Genomic DNA, 20,143 nt, shown 5'->3' on the forward strand with positions numbered 1-20,143 from the left:
TAATACAATTCATACCTGTTGCAAGTAGCCAGCCAGTATTCACAAAATTGCAGCCTTCCTGTCAATCTAAGTAGTAGACAGCATTTAAATTTGAACACACACCTTCACTCAGGCATGGGCATTAGCATACATGTTGAGCAAATGATTACAACCACTCACTTCTCAAAGAAAAGGTTTGGTTTTTTTAAGAAGACAAAGGCACAACTCTGAGGACCCAGCACAAAAAGCTTCTGTGCCTGAGCTGGAAAAAGTCCAGGGACGAAGAAGCAGAGACTGCTTTGGGTTCAGGTTATCACTAAGAAATAGGTTCTAGTGAGATGTGTGTTAAGTTTCTTTTGTATGTGTGTGTTACAAGACTGTTTCTCGGTTTCTCTGGTAAGTAGGACATTTGTGTAATTTCAGAAGGTTTGCTGAGAACACTGCAAGCTTGCAAGCTTGCTTGCTTTATTTATTTATTTGTAAATTGGGGGAAAGCATCTAATCTTTTGTTTTTTAAAAAATAAAGTTTAATGTTGTTTACATTTTATGAGATTGATTTATCTCAAATTGGAGGGAGGAATGGATGAAGCCTCTAGTCACGCTTTTAAGTTACAAAGCCAGGAAGACTGCACAATAGAAATAATATTACTTTTTTCTGTTTTCCATCTTTTATTTGCTGGACGGGCACTACAGATTGTGGGAGCCCCTTTCTCTCACAGAATGGGGTTAGGGGTGGACGTCAGGTGAGGCAACTCCCCGAAGAGAAGTGAAGGCAGCAGCCAGGAGGCAGTGCCAGGATGTGTTGATGCAGTAAGCTTCTGGGGAGAGATTTCAAATCTCCAATTTTTCTTTCTGTGTACCAGCCATGCTGCTATAGTTATTATGCAATCTTGTTGGGTTCTCTGTTACTGTAGTAAAACATGTTTTCAGATTTTGTTTACACTCCAATATTTTTGAAGAGAGAAAAACTCATTTCAACTGATTCATTCCTGAGTACTCTCCTTCCCCAATGTAATTAGATGTCAGTTAACCAATTAACTAGGCTGACCATACATCCCGTTTTGAACAGGACAGTCCTGGTTTTTTTTAACATTTCCTGACCATCCCATCGTTTTAATAAAAAGGTCAATTTTGTCCTGTTTTTTAAAAATGTTGCAGCTGTTATTGGGAAAAGCAGGAAAAAATTGAAATGGAAATTGAAAAGGAGGCTGACTTGGCAGTAGTTCTCAATCCGGCGGGAAACCTAGAGCGGAACCGCAGGAACAGCTGATTGGCGGTGAGCAAGAGGCAGAGTCACTGCCACCAATCAGTGCAATGGAGGACGGTCGGAAAAGCGCGCCCAGCAGAAAAGAAGCCAATTGGCTCTCACGCCAAAACAGCAGGAAGAAAATAAAATAAAAGGGCGTGCCAGAGAGGAACAGGTTGTCAGGGACAACCGTTCACTAGACTCCTCCATTCCTGTTCTTCTGCCCCAGCTCGCCGCTGCCCTCAGCCCTCCGCTTCTCCAGCCTCCTGCCGCCTCGTTCCTGTCCTCCCGTCCCAGCTCGCCGCTGCCCTCAGCCCTCCACTTCTCCAGCCTCCTGCTGCCTCGTTCCTGTCCTCCCGTCCCAGCTCGCCGCTGCCCTCAGCCCACCGCTGCCCTCAGCCTGCCGCCACCCTCAGCCCTCCTGCAACCTCTCCGCCCAACGCCACCCCTGCACCAGCCTCTCCGGACCCAACCATTGCTGCACCTCCCCCTCCTGCACCTTCCCAGCTTACTGTCAATAACTTTTTTATCATCTTTTTCGTGAATATGGAATATTACATAAGTTTAACCCCGTCTTGTTTTGCCATCCCATTTTTGTCTCAAGGAAATATGGTCAGCCTACAATTAACATAAATGAGAAAAGCATTCTTTATAAATAATTTTCTCCCATAAACAATTTATATTCAAGCAGCTTCATATCCATAAGGATATTGGCAATGAAAATACCATCAATACCAAGGAGTGCACAGAAGAGAAAAAAAGTATATTTTTTCTAAGAGAAAAAATAGTTTAGAAAGAAGTATAATATAAATAGAAATAAATAGAAAAAAGTATAATATAAATATAAATAAATAAATAGAAAAAAGTATAATATTTTTTTCTAAGAGAAAAAAAGTATAATATCTTACAAATTCAGAGTTAAAGTTGTATTTAAACATGCTGATTTCAAAAACAAGTCTGCAGCTGTCCTGGACATTTAGCAGAAAAGACTACTTTCGAGTGACAGAATATCCATTGCATAGCTCTGTCCCATTCCTCTACAAACCCCAGACTTTTTCCATCTGCCAGTGCCGCTGTACTTCTGTTTGTTTGAAAAATAGGAATACAACTGCATACTTTTTATTCTTTCAACAAACAAAAGAATAAAACAACACATATTTTTAAAATGTTTGGAGTCACTTCACATCCACCTTAGCCACAGCCAAGAAATGTAAGGGAAAGATAAATTCCTTCATCCTGTATTGAAGCCGAGATGATATAGAATTACACAGACAGGCCAACGTGCACATTGGCCTATATTTTAGCAGTGTATCAATACCTCTTTTCTTCTGCACAGCAGATTAAAGGCAACTGAAATCACTCCACTGGAAGTCTACTATTTCCATGGGTGGGTGATTTTGAAACGTGACTTCTAAAGGCTGCTGATAATTAATAATTCAGAAATACGTTGCTTTATTTAATTAGTGAATTACTTATTTTTGTATCAGAAAGTAAGAAACCACAAAGGAATTAAATTGTGCGTGATTGTTTACTATAAGGATTCTTGAGCTACCTTTTAACCATACCAACAAAGCTTCTTTCAAGGCTTTGTGCGAGCATTCAAGGGATGCTACCTATTTTGCCATCCTTCTATTTACACACACCATAAACAGCAACAACAAAGGGACTGATGATGAGCTGTGTTCTTTGAGACAGAACACTGTCTGGCAGCCTGTTGTCTCTTACCATTTCTTTCTCTCCTGTTGGGTTGCTTAGAGAAATGCTGCTAGCTTGTGTATTTCTCAGCAAGTGTATCTCCACAATTCTTTTATCAGATAAAACATAAACATTCTTGGAAATCCATGGCTGAATTAACATATAAGAAATCTACTTCATGGTTCTCTTGCCATATGGTGTGACTACGAATCATAAATACTGGTTAGTAGGTTCACATGACATGTGTGCCCATGGTTATTTGAAACATGGCTGACTCAGTCAACTCATTTTTCTGAGTTCACATGACTCACTGCATTATAAACTAATATCATGGCCTAGGTTCACACAACACATTAGGCTAAAATATAATTAGCTTGTTTGTGGATTGGTATGTTGGGCACATAAAACCACTAGTCATGATGGCAATGTATCTTCCATAAGGGAGACACTATGCCTGTGATTATAAATTGCTGGAAATATCAGCTGTTGTGCCGGTTACTATCCTGTAAGTATTCGGTTATATGTTGTAGGAATTCAAGCAGCTAAAGTACTGGAAAGGTTTTTCTTTCAGGCTAAACAATAAGGTGCCAAAGAGACAGGGACTATTTTGGGGAGTCACTCTTGGTTCCATGAAAGTGAAAGCAAACTAAACCAAAGCAAACAACAGAGACTGTTCATCTTGAAAATATCCAGGTTGCATATGGGTGGCTCATATGAGTGGCAAGAAGGCTAATGGCAAAGTCCTCCAAATGCCTCAATGGTTATATTTTAAAGAAACACTGTAATTTCAGCATGATTTATAAAAGAGAGTATTTTTTTAAAAAAATCACAGAAAGTATATTAATATATTCCTACGGATGGATAGCCAATGGAGGAGCAAAATGCTTTGCATGTGAAAATTGAGTCCAGACACAGTCATATTTAGAGTGAAGTACTGCAGTCTTATCCAATTAGAATAACTCAGTGGAGAAGTCTGAATTATTTGAATTGGATTGAAAAAAGTTGACTTCCTGAAATAAGATATCTATGTCTAACGTCACTCCACTTATTTCAATAGTTCTAAGTATTTTTAAAACCTGCATTAATCTGTTGGCTCTCAAATTCAGCCCACATCAGCTCCAAGCAGCAGATGAGAAACACCTTGCTCACCTTCAAATCCTGAAACCTATTGCTGGTTGGAATTTGCCAGACAGGGAACAAATCATCTGATTTGGTATATTGCAACTTCTAATTCCTCTGGCATATAGGTGAAACAGAGCAAGACAAGCAATGTACCTTCTCTGGCAGGAAATTTTCTGTAACCTTTGACAATTAATGTAAAGTGAGCAATTTCATCTAATCAGTTATAACAAAACAAAAAATTAAATAAAAATGGAATCAGTTTTTATCTGGCTCTCACAACTAGAAGCCATTGATAGAGAATAATATAGAAGCTAATGCTGATTCTTTTTTACAGTTATGCTGGCCAAATTGGTGCCTAATTCCAGTTGTTCTAAGACAGGCTTTCTCAACTTTTTGACCCTTGAGGAACCCTTGAAATATTTTTCAGGCTTCTGGGAACCCTTGCACATTCAGGCTCAAATTTAGGCCAGAAGTTACAAAATTATTATATTCATTTCATGTGTAGGCCTGTATGTTTGTTTATTTATTTTCTATCCCGCCTTTATTATTTTTTTAATAAATAATTCAAGGTGGGGAACATAGGTAGTACTCCTTCCTCCTCCTATTTTCCCCACAACAACAACCCTGTGAGGTGAGTTGGGCTGAGAGAGTGTGACCGGCCCAAGGTCACCCAGCCGGCCGTCATGCCTAAGGTGGGACTAGAACTCTCAGTCTCCTGGTTTCTAGCCCGGTGCCTTAACCACCAGACCAAACTGGTTCTATATGCATTAACAGTATCCTTAAACTAAAAATAAAGAATGAAGGCTATCTCTTCAATGTGAAGTTGCCCAAATTTGAAAAAAGTTTTTAAATAAACTGTGATCTCCCAGGGAATCCCTAGTGACCTCTCATGGAACCCTAGGTTTCCACGGAACCCTGGCTGAGAAACCCTGGTTCTAACCCATGTTCCTTCATTTGTCCATCATCTTCTAATCAGTTTTACTGAATGGCCCTCCTGAGTTCTATTATTAGGAAAGAGAAAAAAAGGTGAGCAAATTTTTGTCAACATTGAGAATGAATATTAAAAGCAAGGATATAAAAGGAGTGGCCCAAGGACTCCACTGGCCAACCAGTCCTTGATCTCCTCCAACCCAAGCGCATAGGGCTACAGCTTTCTCACATTTTTGGGAATTGGAGTGATAATTAAGAAGCTAAATGGATGGCTGAAGCCTAGAGGCCTCTTAAGCCCACTCCCATGCATCTTGTCCTAACCCACTTTTGGAGTGTAGATCTTAACATACTACCCAAGACCTGGTACAATCTTGAGCAAATGGAAGTAATATTCTGATTAAAAGCTAGGCCATAATCTGTGGACAAGTTGTGTTTTGAAGAGGACCCTTTTGCAAGGCTGTATCCTAGCCTTCCTTAACCTAGATACACTCCAGGTTTATAGATTTCAGCCCTTAGAATTTCCCAGCCCGCATGGCCACTGCTGAGAATGTAGCATCTTTTGTTTCACTCACAGGACTGTCCAAATATAAGTTTATGATTAATGTGTAATGTCTTGAGCTCCCCATTATTTATCTCGCTATTCATTACCTTATTAGATATTACTCATATTTATCTCTTATCTACTTCACCCAGCTCCCAATAAAACATCCATGGCTAGCCTAAGTTCTGTCTTCAAGGCTATTCTAGATTTTCTGGAGCGCTGATCAGAATGATTTATAATCTGAAGACATACTGTGACATTTTTACTGACCTATTTCTTCCTATAGCTGTTGAACAGTATCTTCCTTTTTTTCTAAAATGGCTTATTACAATAGCTTGATCAACAAGGTCCAAAATAAGCCTGCAATAATTTAGGTTAGGTTAGGTTAGCCATCATGTCCTCTACATATGTAAGTATCAATTTGAACATTACATCTTCCACAACAGAACACGGGGTTTGAATATTAGACTTCACCTTTAATGGCTATTCAACTGAGAACCTCAACTTCATTAACTTGTGCAATTCTGCATGCTGATCTGATTAGCTTTTACAGATCATTTAGCAGTAAATATATAAAGGCATCATACTCCACATACCAAATATGTACACAGTTAAATTAAAGAGGAGCAATAGAAAGTGTGACAGTCAAATGTCTTCCCTGTTTGTAGACACTGCAAATTTTATAAAATTTCTATGCTAACATATTGTATAATTCCAAGCAATTTGTTTCACACTGAGATATTTCTGAATACTTTCTCTGATAAATTGGGTTTCTCTTACAGTCATTTCTATTGTAAGGGATACTTTTTACATCACAAAAGTAGCACAGCTAATATTCCATACTCACTAGTGGAAAGAAATATTACAAATGAAACACAGAAATATCAATCATACATTTAGCTTCTACAATTAAGTGCAGGGGAGAAATTACAGAGGAAAGACACATTCTTCTTTTCTTCTGAATGAATCTTGCTGCAACTGCCCTGTACTAGTTGTTTCAACCCCCCCCCCCTCCCATTTTGTTCTTAACTAAAAATTAATAATTTGGGGGCAAAAGAGGTAATTGCAGGGAAGAATCCAAGAATATGGGAAAAAATCTCCTGCTTAGGGATAATTGCTACAAGTATTCCCCATTCTAAATTCACATTATTTCAGCAAATGGAAATGGAAATGGAAAGAAGGAAGGAAGGAAGGAAACAGGGAGCCAGTTTGGAGCAGTGGTGAAGGTGCTGGCCTAGAATCCAGGAGAGAGTTCTAGTCCTGCCTCAGGCCTGAAAGCCGGCTGGGTGACCTTGGGCCAGTCACTCCCTCTCAGCCCAAGAGCCAATCAGGCGTGGTATGAGAGTTCTAGTCCCGCCTTAGGCCTGAAAGCCGGCTGAGTGACCTTGGGCCAGCCACTCTCTCACAGCCCAGCCCACCTCACAGGGTGGTTGTTGTGGGGAAAATAGGAGGAAGAAGGAATATTAGCTATGTTTCCCACCTTGAGTTATTTATAAAAATAATAAAGGCAGGATAAAAAATCTAAAAAAAAAAAAGAAGTTTTGGAACATAAGAGTAGCCCCAGTTCCATCCTTGAAATTTACATGTTTCCAGTACCGGACATTATGAAATGAGTTCTACTTTGGGGTGGTATGTATTGATCTATCCTAGCTTAAAATAATAATTAGGAGAATAGTGACAACTATTTTATCAAGTGATATATTCCACACAGGCTGCATATCACTTGCTGGTAATCCAATTATTTTCCTGCCTTCTGTGAATTTGGCCGCATCTTTGTGGTGAAGTCCAGAAAAGTAGGTAAGGTGGTGGTAATGTGCTCACAGCTATTTGTCAGGACTGTTCTGCTGTCTTCTTATCACAAATTATCATTCGGTAAACTGTCTGTGTTTACCCGCTGGCTTCTTTTACATGCAAGGGCAAGAAAGAATTCCTCAGCATTTTGGGAATGACCTGCATATTGGCAATCCCTGTTCCACTGCTGCCATCTTTTCTCCCAGCACTAATATCTTGACAAATCTGAAAAGCTCTGACAATGGCTTGATCTTCATACAGTAATTTGGGTATCTACTTACACAGGTTACAGTGTAACAGCATAACTTGTTCTTCTCTTTACAAGCAGCAAACAATGTACAAAGAACAAACTATACTTCCTGGTTCACCTGTAACAACAAGCAAGTCCTGCTTGGAATCATCCAGATACTTGAACCACTTATCAGCATCATTAATCAACAGTGACATCAGAAAAAGTTCCTATGACTAAAATGTGTTTGCTTTTCTTTTTTAGCCTCTCTGCTGGCTTTTGTATACAAGCTATTCCTAGCACTGAACTATTGGAATTGCCTAAGACTGATAATTTCAGGGGGGGGGGTGAGGGGTGAGGGGGGAGAGAACAATAGTGCTAGGTCAGCAAAACAAATTGATGAATATCTATGCTCTATTTCATACAGGGTGGTGGTGTTCTTGTGTGTGCGTGTGTGTGTGTGTGTGTCTGCACACGCGCGCCTTAAAGTCAATCTGATCCTGGTGACTGCCAGGCCAACTCCCTGCACTTTTCTTGGAAGATTTTGGAAGTGGCCCTACCTGCTTCCTAGGGCTGAGGGAGAATGACTGGCCCAAGGGCACCCAGGTGGCTCCATGCCTAAGGCGGGACTAGAACTCAGGGTCTCCCAGTTTCTAGCCTGATAAACCAACAGTTCCTTTAGAAGCATGTGTGTATGTTAAATGTGTCAGCTGAAAATACACATGATAATGGGGGGTCAAATAATGTGAGTGTCTGTTAGACCTTTGCTTTCTTGCTTTCATCTCAATATTTAAGCTTGGTTATTTGTGGAACTACTTTGCAGAGGAAAGCTCAGTATAAGTGACTTCTTGAAAGTCATTTGTAAGGAAGGGATGAGGGAAGAATAAGCAGCAGTTTCAGAAGCAAACTCTTTCCTTTGGTGACAAGCATTTTCAAGATTCTGAGCACATTTTAGAGCAGAACAATCTGCCCCAACTTTATCTTCCTGATGTATTGGATTTCAATTTCCATAATCTCCAAACACCTGGCCAAAGTCTGGGAATTATAGGAATTGAAGTTGAATACATCAGGAGGATCAGTAAAGGTAGCTTCAGAAGATTATTTAAGGAAACCACCTCAGGAGGAACAACATCAAAGCCACATGAAAGAAGTCTAACCCTGAAACCATATATTCTCCCTCAAAATAGACTCTTGCCATACTTGTTTAGCTCTGGCAACGAGGAATGTATCAAGTGTTTATGTCTTTAACTATTGTACAAATATATAAAATTTGCAAGTTGTTTGACTGCAAAAGTGTATATGGCATTTTTACAAGAGACAAAGGATCATCACCAGAGAACAGAGGTAGCAAATTTCATGGAGCTCCATTTGTGACTTGCTGAAGGCTGCATTAGCTAACCTGCTGTTCTCTAGGTTTGGGGGCTACAGTTCCTCCAGTCCCTTTCTACTGGCCATGCTGGTTGGTACTGATGGAGCTGAAGTCAAAAGCATGTGCCATGGGAGCCTTTGCGGGCTTTTAACTTCTCTTCACAAACTGAACAGGAAACTTTGGAACCATTGTAAATAAGTACATATAGTTTAAAAGTAATGGCCAGATGTTTTATTTATTTATGAAATTTACATGGCCAGCCATCTCACTCAAAGTGACTCTGGGCAGCTCAAAGTGACTCTATATCTGTTATATGATACCCATCAAACTGTATTAAATTATAGGTAGCACTGGTCATTCAATATTTCATATTTGTGATAGGACTAAATAGCTGAAATATATTGGTCACGTACAGAAATTTATATAACGGGTAATATGAAAAATTGCCTTCATCCACATTATTCCACTAAATTGATCTTGGTGTTTTCTCTGATAAAGTAAACCTTTCTTATTTAAGTCTTTCTTCATGGCATTCTTAAAGCAGACTATCCTAGATTATGTATTACCGTATTAGCTAACCTATTAGGAAAGTTTAAATTATATTATTTAATTATGATTCTTAATCATTACTTCATGGATTATTGCACTATAGAATCATTGCTGACAGTTGTATATATTGAATAAATTTGTGCACATCATGGCATCCTAGTATGTCCTTCTGGTGCTTTAAAGAATAAAGAATATTAAGATTGAATGCTTTCTCTCTCTCCTTGTATAACATCTGTAGATGCCCAAGCCATGGGGTGATCAATATTTTCTATAGATCAGCAGTCAAGTTCCAAACTTGTAAAAGCCATTAACGCAAAGAAAGCTATGCTCATTTTATATGGTGCAAAACCATTAAAATAAATCTGGTTTACAATCCCATGTCTTGGAATGTGTGCACATAAATATGTCCATCTGCTCTTTTAGCTAAAAGGCATGATGAGACAGAGGCACCAATAGGCTCCTCACTCTGCCTCCAACACTGTACGTACACTCCAAAAAGCTACTTTATGCACTTTTTAAAGTAAGAAAGATATTTCATGATTTTCTTGAAACCGTTAATGAATACCTTGTTCGTGGAACAAAACTTAAATGCCAACTCCAGCTCTGAAACAGGCTTTCTCCTTTTTCAGCTGAGATAGACCACCATATTCCTCTGAAAAGTCCTGAGCTAGCACTGAACCAAAGTCACCATTGGATTGCATTTTGGATTTAAATTTTAATTAAAAGGAATTATTAAATGCATGGGAAGCCATCATACTAACACTTGATTTAAATTCAATCAAAATCTAGGTCAATTCAATTTTAATTTTTGTCCTGGTGTCATCTGTACCCAATGCAGTTTTTAAAAAGGGAACTGAACAAATCCCTGGAAGACCTGACTCTCGATGCATCTGATTGACCACTAGATACTCTCAGGAAGCTTACAGTGCTGTACCAAATGGACTATTGACCTGACTCAGCAGCTTCTTCTCATAATGGCATGTTATGTTCTCACCCACATTCTGGATTGTGGCCCCTAGCACATCACTTAAAGGCCAATAAAGGCTCTCAGTCTGAACAAGTTGCACACTTCTTTTTTACAGCATACATACCAGGAACGCAGAGATGCCTCATAAAAGAAAGGGGGAGGAAAGATAGAGCTGATATACTCCTCCTAAATTGAAACTTGTAGCATGTCAATGCTGTCATGAGTACTGATGGCGAGCAGGAGGGGGCCTCTATCCAGGGGGGAAAACGCATGCGTAGTACTGAGGAATTAAGCAGCCATTCAAAGAGACACAGATCAGACCCGCCTTAACTTTTGGGGTTTATCTGTCTGGGTTTTTCCCACACTTCTTCAGTTTGTTAGAGTTCTGTCTTATGTAGCAGCAATAAACACTAGAGACCTACTCCTCGTCTCAGCGTGATTCCTGGCTGTTAGGACAAACGCTATCTAATTTACTGTATTGTAGCAGAAGTGTTCATTAATTGCTATCCACTTCATGAGATGTAGGTAGTGTTACCCCCATCTAGCGAGTATAGATGAAAAGGCAAAATTAAGGTCTGAGAGTAACTATGCAGTTTTACATAGTGCAATTATGGAAAAGTTTAGCTAGAACCATAATGACCACGCACAAAGCACATTTTCTTTAATTTAACAAATACTATCTGCATCACTGGCCTAGTTTTTCATCTAGCACTGGAAATATAATAGTTGCTAGATCTAAGCTTTTAAGAAATCAGTTCACCGCCAGTGTTTACATTTGAAAAAAGAAGGCCTTTCATTTCTGATCTTTGCAGGAAGGACAAAAGTACAATTATCCCTAGACTGGAGGCACTGACTGTAGCTTTTCCCACCTCCATCAAGTCCTATTTTGTCTACCACAAACAAAATGGTCTGTGAATTCCAAAGCTGTTGGCTGCATCCCTATCTGTATTAATTGCTGAGAAGGGCAGACTTTTATTAACTAAAAATTAAGCTGAAACTTGCCAATAGTGACTTCATCTTTGGGATCACTCTGAATCACTGGCTTTGGTGCACGTTCAGTACAATTACTCACTGTCCTTTAAGCAGTTCTTTTCACTGATTACTCCACAATGACTTGCACATTAAAGAATCCAATTTTCCCATTGGTATATTGTCATGTAGTCTTCGGCCTTGGAAGATTTCGCTTCCTTTCCCTCTCCCATTTAACATGCAAATATAATTTACCACCTATTTATACTTTCATAGCTCATTTCATTTTCAGCCAAGATGTCTTTTGAGTTAGAGTACTTTGAATAAAATAAACAATTTAAACTTTAATGGCTGACAAAAGATTTAGACACTACAAACCAGCATGTATCAATTTGAGCTCCATAGCTGTTTAATTAGGAAAGTCTGGGCCAAAATCTGATATAAAATCCACTGAGTTGGGGAGGAAAATAATTGAAAAAAGTTTGGCCTGCAAAGTTTAAACCTCTTTTATTCTCTGTTATTTTTTTAACAATATAAAACTCTATCTTTAGAAAGAAATATAATATGAATTAATATATATCTTTTTTCACACAAGTCATTTCTTGTACAGTTTTTTTTATTCTAACAGCTCAGACTGCATGCCTCATATGCAGAGTAACTTTTCCATGGGGAGGGTGGGGATTAACATTTCTGACCCCCCCAAAAAACCCTAGAAAAGAAACGGGTTGGGGGGGAAAGGTCTGTTTTCTGGCTACTGGCAAGGAAGATGAAATTATAACTGAGCAAGTGAAATGCCAGTCAGCCAGCAGTACTACTGTATGACCCTTCTCTCCCAAAGTGCTGACCACCAGGGTATCAAGGGAATTCTTCAAAGGCTGATACAGCATATTTTGTAGCATTAGGGCATTAAGCAACTTTTTATTTCTATATTTACTTTACAAAATTTGTATGTTGCTTCTAGGCCATTGGCTCTAGGTGACAAACTTACCATTACTTGGCATTGCAATTTTTTGTTACCTATGTTAAATACAGTATTTTATCCTACAAGCCTACTTAAAGACTCAAATTCTCTGGTTGAGAAGGAAACTCCCCTGTTGCTTATAAAGTTTATGGCATCACTAATGCTCAAGCCCTATTTTCTGTAAGATTTATAGAGTTTGAGATGCATCTATTGTTTGTTCTCCACAGCTAAATTGGAATTATTGGGGAAAAAAAAATTCAGGCAATTTACCATTCCTATATGACAGCCTATTATATGGTAATGAAGATCACAGAAGGTCAGAGATAAGGGAATAAGGATCTCAAGATTAGAATATGGGTTGTTTTATATTTTAGAAAACGTCCCTCACATTTTTTTTATTTCCAGAGCTCTCATATACATGGTTTTCTTCCTTTGGATATGGTCCTTCTTACACCTGCCCTTAAAATGATGATGGATGCAACTTGATCAGCTTTGGAGCTATTATTCTTGTGATTTATCTGTAGTAGCTTTTAAAATAGTCACACTGCACTATAGGCTCATGTTGCTTTACACCTCAGTTTTTTCCCACATTTTCAAGAGGGTTCTTCCTGTTACCTTTAATTTTTATAATACTAAAACAAGACTTTACATATCTTTCAAATTTCATATTGGTTCAGCTCGGTGTTTGAGCCTATCAGGATCTGATTTTGTCTTCCACGGTGTTAGCTGTCACCTTTGGTTTTATGTTATGTATTAATTTTTATTTATTTACTTAAAAATTTATTCACCCCCCATCTCCACCTCATGGGGGACTCTGGGCGGTTTACAGTAAAATGCAGTTAAAATTTATAACCATTTCAATACAGCAACACAATAAAATAAGAATATAATAAAATCTAAGTGGCAAGAGATTTTAATCAGTCAGTGAAAGCAACAGGTCCCTCACAATCACTTAGGGCTCTAGCCATCCCCAGGTATAACTATTCCCCCTCCCATTCCAAGCCTGCTGACAAAACCAGGTTTTTAGTCTTTTTCGGAAGTCCGGGAGCGAGGGGGCCTGTCTGACCTCTGGGGGAAGGATGTTCCAAAGGGCGGGAGCTACAGCAGAGAAGGCCCACCTCCTGGACCCCGCCAGATGGAATTCTCTTGCAGACAGGGTCCACAGCATGCCCGCTCTGCATGACCGGGTGGGGCGGGTCAATGTAATAGGGATGAGACGGTCCCTCAGGTAACCTGGACCCATGCCATGTAGGGCTTTAAAGGTAATAACCAACACCTTGAATTGGACCCGGAAGCAAACTGGGACCCAGTGCAGCTCACGCAACAAAGGTGTTACGTGTGCAAATCTTGGAATGCCCAAGATTGTCCACACGGCTGCATTCTGAACCAGCTGAAGCTTCCGGATACTCTTCAAGGGTAGCATCTCTTCATAAGCATCCCTTCTGTGCCCACAGATGTCACTTGTGAAATACTAAAATATAAAATACTAAATAGCACAGTGAGACAGAGTCTTGTGGCATTCTACTCAAGACTTCCTCCTAGTTTGATGCAGACATTAATACGTTTGTATTGATCCAACTAATAATACTATTGTCTAATCCATTTTAACATGGATATAATCAAATACGTTGTGAAAACATTTCGCTGAAAACACAATATACCACGTCTAGGATGTTCCCAAGATCTACCAGACTAGATTTTATGAAGCCAGAAGTTGTGTTCAATTTCATGTCTCATTTGAATGTCGTTGTAGTTGCTGAATTTGAGAGGAGTAAAGAGTGCTACCTTCTCTGCCTTCAGTGAGTATCTACAACATAATTAGTATACTAACAGTCCCCAACTCAGAACATGCCAGAGTAGCACTAGGGAGGAGAAAGGAAAGCAGCTGGCCTTCTTGCTCAAAATAAACAGTTATCTGTACAAAGCTTAATTCCATTATTCTTGTCTTGAGTCCACAAAACAATACATTAATGCAGTAATACATTAACAATCACTTTTATATTGCTAAAAATCTCCAGGAAAAGAATCCGTAACTATAACCATCTCAGAATAAAAGATAGGGAAAAATGAAGATAGTGGTAAGGCTGAGATTGTATTCGGACAGAGAGAAAACAGCATTAATTTTCCAGACAGCTAACTATCTAATAGGCAAGATCATGCAGAGCCTAATAAAAGATCCTGCTTGGCATGGTACCAGTACTTAGATTTATGTTATGTTAACAAGTTTACTACCACACAAGGCAAATCAGCCTATCATCATTCACTGAATTCATAGTAGGGGCTCCAACTGATTAATGAGTGCCAAACAAATACAAGCATTAATTGGGCCAGAAAAAAAGCAGGAAGTGCACTGAGAATGAAAAGTGGAGTGGGAACCCCTATGAGGTCTCCTCTCACAGTCCCCTTGGCAAAGTAATTTTATTAATGGAACAAGGGTCAGAAGAAAGCATCACGTAAGATGTTGTGGCTGCATTCACACAGAATTGTGAATCCTGGCTTACCAGAAACAAATAAAAGATCTCGACTTATTGGCAAAATCATTGGTTACCAAGAGCATAATGCTTGTGCAAAGAATAAAACTGTGGTGGTTAAGCTACCCAGAAAGGCAAAGTTTATCATGCTCCTGGCTAATTTCTAAACAAACCTGGAACTGTAAATCAAGGTTCGTAATTTGGATTTGTGAAGGATTCAACAATCTAGGAATCATTCTCCATCATGTTAAGTTTCACAGTATAATCTTGTTTAGCCAGCCATGCTATGAAAAGAATGAAGGGGAGTTTTAGGAGCACATTTCAAGGACGCAATAAACTCAGCAACTTTGGTTTATGAAGCCAATAACACTGGCAAAATACAAGATATATGTGTGCACAATTCAGCTTCAATTAAATATTTGTCTCACTGAATTTAGGGTTAAAATGAAGTCTGCATTTTAAAACTCCAACTAAAGTCAAGGACAGGTCAATATTTTGGATCATGGCCATGTGAGGAGGAGGAGGAGGAAGAGAGACAAACAATTCTTCCCCTCTTTTATGAGGTGGTAATGATAATCTGAAAACTCTTGTTCTTAACAATTCACCATTTTAGGTTCCACTGCTAACCAGTGTCTAAATATAGTTTGCTAAAAAAGAGAGAGAGATAAACCATAATAATTAATATAGAATTAAGATAAATGTAATAGGTAATAAAGATGGATTCTGTATAAAAAGATGCCAGGACATCATGCATGAGCTTGCATCCTCATGATATCTAAGGCAGACTACCATCTGTTGATTATAAGCTTACCCAGATATACATTCCACAAGGGAGATTCCAGATCTATGGTGTGAAGAATCGATCTATTGATTCTGTTTGACAGAGGCAGGGCTTTGTAAAAGGAAATTCTTTACAACTTTTGATATTGCAGCTGGTCTCCAAGTTAATTCCATCCTATGCAACCTCTCCAGGTATTGTATATGGGCTCTGCTTAAACTCAAGAATTTCTGCAAGGTTGAGTCCCAAATTTCACTTACCCTATTATCTCTCACATAGATGCACATTGCCTTTTGCAGCTCCCTATGCACTGCAGAGAATAGTCTACAGTGGAGATATTCCAGATGTTGCTTATCAGCTTTTATTTCTCTGAATCCTCCACCAGATGGAGCAGAGGGGTCTCCTAACGAAGGAATAAAAAATGCAAAGGTTTTTCTTCTTTCCCAGAGAAACCTTTGGGAGAGAGAAGAAGAAAATGAAAATGCTGGATGTTTCCAGTATGGCACCAATGGCTTATTGCAGTGATAGGACTTTCTGTCTTGTACAACTTCAGGCAAGGTAATTTGTATGTTGTAAAATAAAGGGAACCAATATTCCATATTTTCAGCCTTTTTTTATTTTTGGATCCAATTCAAAGTCACAAAAATAATAATAATCATAAACCCATGAAGACACAGTGTCCAGATCACCTTCACAGAATCAGCACACAATTATGGACTTGTAAAAGCTGGTTCTAATGCTGTATTTTCTTACACTGCTGACAGGGCCAAACAAGTGTTTGGTTTTTTAAAGTATGGCCTGTTTTTATAGAGCTCTTAAGAAGTTATACTTCTTTTAATATTCACATACAGACAAGCCTTTGGAACATAAACGCATATAGTTGCATGATGGTTCTTCCTATCAAAAATATCAATGTCTCTGTCAAACACACAGTCGGGTAGAATGCTTAGCAAATACGGAGTTGTTATCATAAATTAAGTAGAACCTTATACCTGCACTACACCTACGGGAGCATTTGACAACATGAATGTTAACATGTACACTGAGAATCATTTTCATACTTGATGTGTACTGCTGCAGAGACATTGATTCTAATCAATCATACATTCTATAAAGATATGTAAACAATTCAGGTACGGCATATTACAAAAAGAAGAGGAGGAGGAAAAGGAATACCACTACGGTCAATTAAGATCTGAAACGGCCAATGCTGCTTTGTTATTTCCCTATTATCCCTGAGCATCTTAAAAATGACTCTCCCACATTAATCGGAGGGGGGGTGGGGACAAGCATAATCTTTGAAAGTTGGTAAGAGCGTGTCCTAATCATAAGTAGCCATGCTACACGTTTGGCAAAATTGAACGTGGCTGGAAATGCCTCCGCTGATTCTGGGAAAAGTTATTCTCCCTCCCCCAACCCCAGGTTGTAGCAATTCTGCCATGTGCCTTATTCCTGCTGATGTCCCATCAGCTACACAAAGTGGGTGTCAGGCTATGCAGAACGCGGACCACGTGGACTGAAAGTGCCCTTTATCCCAACTGGCTCCTGAAGTAAGTGCTCTGCACATGTACCCTATAAAACTGCCTTTGAAGGATCTCTGGGCAGAGGCCATTGGGATCAGAATGCTCGACTTCCCCTAATTCCCATAACTGAGCTTGCACCTGATGATCACTTTTGCATCTTATTTTATTTTCCCCCTCCCATTTTTAAAAGCCATTTCTCATAAAATCTTTTTCAAAATTAAAAACACAAAGATTACTTTGTCAGAGGAAATCACTATCAAACCTACAGATTACAAAAAGATTGCATAGGAATATCAATGGGCATAGGTGTACTGAACATTAAGAAAATGCTCTTCTTTTGTTCTTTTCCATAACAGAATATGGCAACAATGATGGCATTTTTCTTTAAAAAACAAAACATGATTTCAATTTATTTTCAAAGTTGTAGAAAATGGCAATGGCGGTCTATAAAAACAAAGTCTCTGTTCTTTAAAAGATGTGTAATCTCAGGCATTGTACCAGTGACCCTGAGACCGTTCACAGTGCAGTGGAATTGGGTTTTTTTTTCTTTTTTGAGGCAGAAATTACAATTCATCTTTCTTCTTCCCTATCTTCTCATGATCTCTCTCTCTGAGAGTTCGCATGTAAACCGAAAATCCAGATTCCTAGAATGTCAGACAAAAACAAACAAACAAACAATTACTTGCATACTGAAACACAAGCATAGCCATCTTTGCTCCATATACAAGGCGACAGTATTGGAAGAGCTAAAAGGAACAGGAAATGAGGACTCTTGTTCCTAGACAGCATGTGACAATTTGGCCAAAAGAGGACCTCTCTCCTTAAGTAAATATCCCATACACTATAGTTGCTCTAGGTCAGTGTTTCTCAACCTTGGCAATGTTAAGATGTGGCTGGCTGGGGAATTCTGGGATGAGAGTTGAAGTCCACACATCTTAACGTTGCCAAGGTTGAGAAACACTGCTCTAGATGGAGGGTTTCAAATTAGGAAGGAAATCCTTTGTCATGAAATCCAAGTAGCAACAGGATGGAGCCCCTTCCCCTTCTCACCTACATAACCTTCCTCCAATTATACTCTGTTATTAAGGGTCACTGATCTCATTTCCCAACTCCCTATGTAAAACTCTTCCTCCACTATCAGTTGAATCATTTCATGTATAACATTTTATGTATACCTGAAGTCCTAATTATTAGAAAAATAGAAACTACAAGAAGTACCTTTCTTTCTATACAGTGATGTGAAGTTATTGGGGCTGTGGTTTATGAACTTGATGAAAAAAAAACTCTTTATCCAAACAAGTCTCTCAATAAAGATCTAATTGACCCAGTCTAGAAAGGATTATTATCAAGATAAGCTTCTGTCTCTACTGCCAGACTGACCTTATGGATTCTCTTCTGCATGGTTAGGCTATAGATGAGCATGACACAAAACAAGTAATTTCTGGAAAGAAACATGACATTTCCAAGATATGTGGTACTATGTTTAACTGAAAATCACCATAAGACTTTAGGAGTTGGTGATATAAAAATGCAGGAATGAATGAATGAATACATAAATAAAAGATTTTTGCTTTCTCTGTGGAAACCCATCAGCAAAGAATGATGCCTATAATCAACAAGATATATTTTTTGATCTGTTCAATTGTGTCCGATTCTTGTAGACTGCCGGGCCAAGTCCCTGCAGTTTTCTTGGCAAGGTTTTTCAGAAGAGGTTTTCCCTTGCCTGCTTTCTAGGGCTGAGAGGGAGTGACTGGCCCAAGGTCACCCAGTTGGCTTTGTGCCTAAGGCGGGACTAGAACTCACTGTCTCCCAGTTTCTAGCCCGTTGCCTTAACCACTGCACCAAACTGGATTTTTCACTGAAAATTTTCAGTATCGTTAGATCTTTTCTCACAAACAGTGAGGGTTAAAGCTAAGCCACCACAGATGCCTATAAACATTTTTATTAATTTCTGAGAGCTTTAGATTAGACCTGACAACTCATCCAAAGTGCTTGGACACCCAGTACAGTAGGAAGTGAGCCACTGTTACTTTGTCTGCTGCATCTGTCAATCTTAATTCAGAATGTTACACATCACTAGTTGTCAAATTTGAGACTCTAGTAAACACCCTGAACAACTAACTTTTGGTAAGAACTGTACCTGCTATTACAAGCGTTATCCAAAATGTATTATCCAGCCCAATGAAGCTGCTTATTATATTTCCCTTGCCACTTTAACAAAACAGCTAATACCTTACCTATGCAACCATTGAAAAGATACATCTACAAATTAAATGCAATTTTAAATAAAATACTACTCTTTTAATATGTTCAGCCCTGTCTGTCTTCATAGCAATTAATATTCTTCACCTACTTTTTTCCATGCTCACTGCAGAGTAGCTAGAAATCAAGATCTAAAGAACTGTATAGCGCATAGAAGATACTGTAGATATGGTGCACTGTCTGCGGTTTGAAGCTATCAATAACATCATAAACCACATTTGAAATTCAGGGGATTTCCCAAATATTCTAAGATATAAATTAGATACTCCTTGGAGATGTCTAAAAGCAGAACCCACTCTCCAAGTTTACACATTACAATAAACCATGATTGGTTCTAATCATGGTTTCTTACACTAGTCATATGAGCCTATTTCACATATAACACTAGTTGTAAACCATAGTTTACAAACTGAAGCTGCTGGGTTTACAGAAAACAAACTCCAATAAAGAAATCATATTATGTTTTATTGCTGTGTGTGAACCCAGCAGATACTTACTTACTTTCAGCACTTATGAGAAGTCCAGTTACATGTTACAAATACCTGGTAAAAGGTGGAAACCTAATGTATATCGTGATAAATACAACAACTCAATGCTGTTGCCCCTCCTCACCATCCACTGAGTGAGGCCATTCCTCAGTTTGGGGTCAGTGATCATCAGTACACTAATGATTCCCAGATGTCCATCTCAACCCCCAATCAACCAAGTGATGCGCTCAAGTTTGTGTTCCAGTGTCTGGAAGCTGTGTGGGTCTGGATGGG

General features: G+C 38.9%; 1 protein-coding gene across 1 annotated transcript in view; it reads right to left on the reverse strand.

The window, feature by feature from the left end:
* Positions 1-16,199: 16,199 nt before the first annotated feature.
* The window catches only part of PDIA5 (protein disulfide isomerase family A member 5), a 239,603-nt gene continuing 235,659 nt past the window's right edge, over positions 16,200-20,143 (reverse strand). Inside the window, exon 17 of the mRNA XM_063288786.1 lies at positions 16,200-17,764. Within this exon, the coding sequence (XP_063144856.1) occupies positions 17,684-17,764 (81 nt within the window). The 3' untranslated portion in view covers positions 16,200-17,683. The remainder of the gene's footprint in view (positions 17,765-20,143) is intronic.

Source organism: Candoia aspera, chromosome 1 (assembly GCF_035149785.1).
Source record: "Candoia aspera isolate rCanAsp1 chromosome 1, rCanAsp1.hap2, whole genome shotgun sequence".
Taxonomy (NCBI): Eukaryota; Metazoa; Chordata; class Lepidosauria; order Squamata; family Boidae; genus Candoia; species Candoia aspera.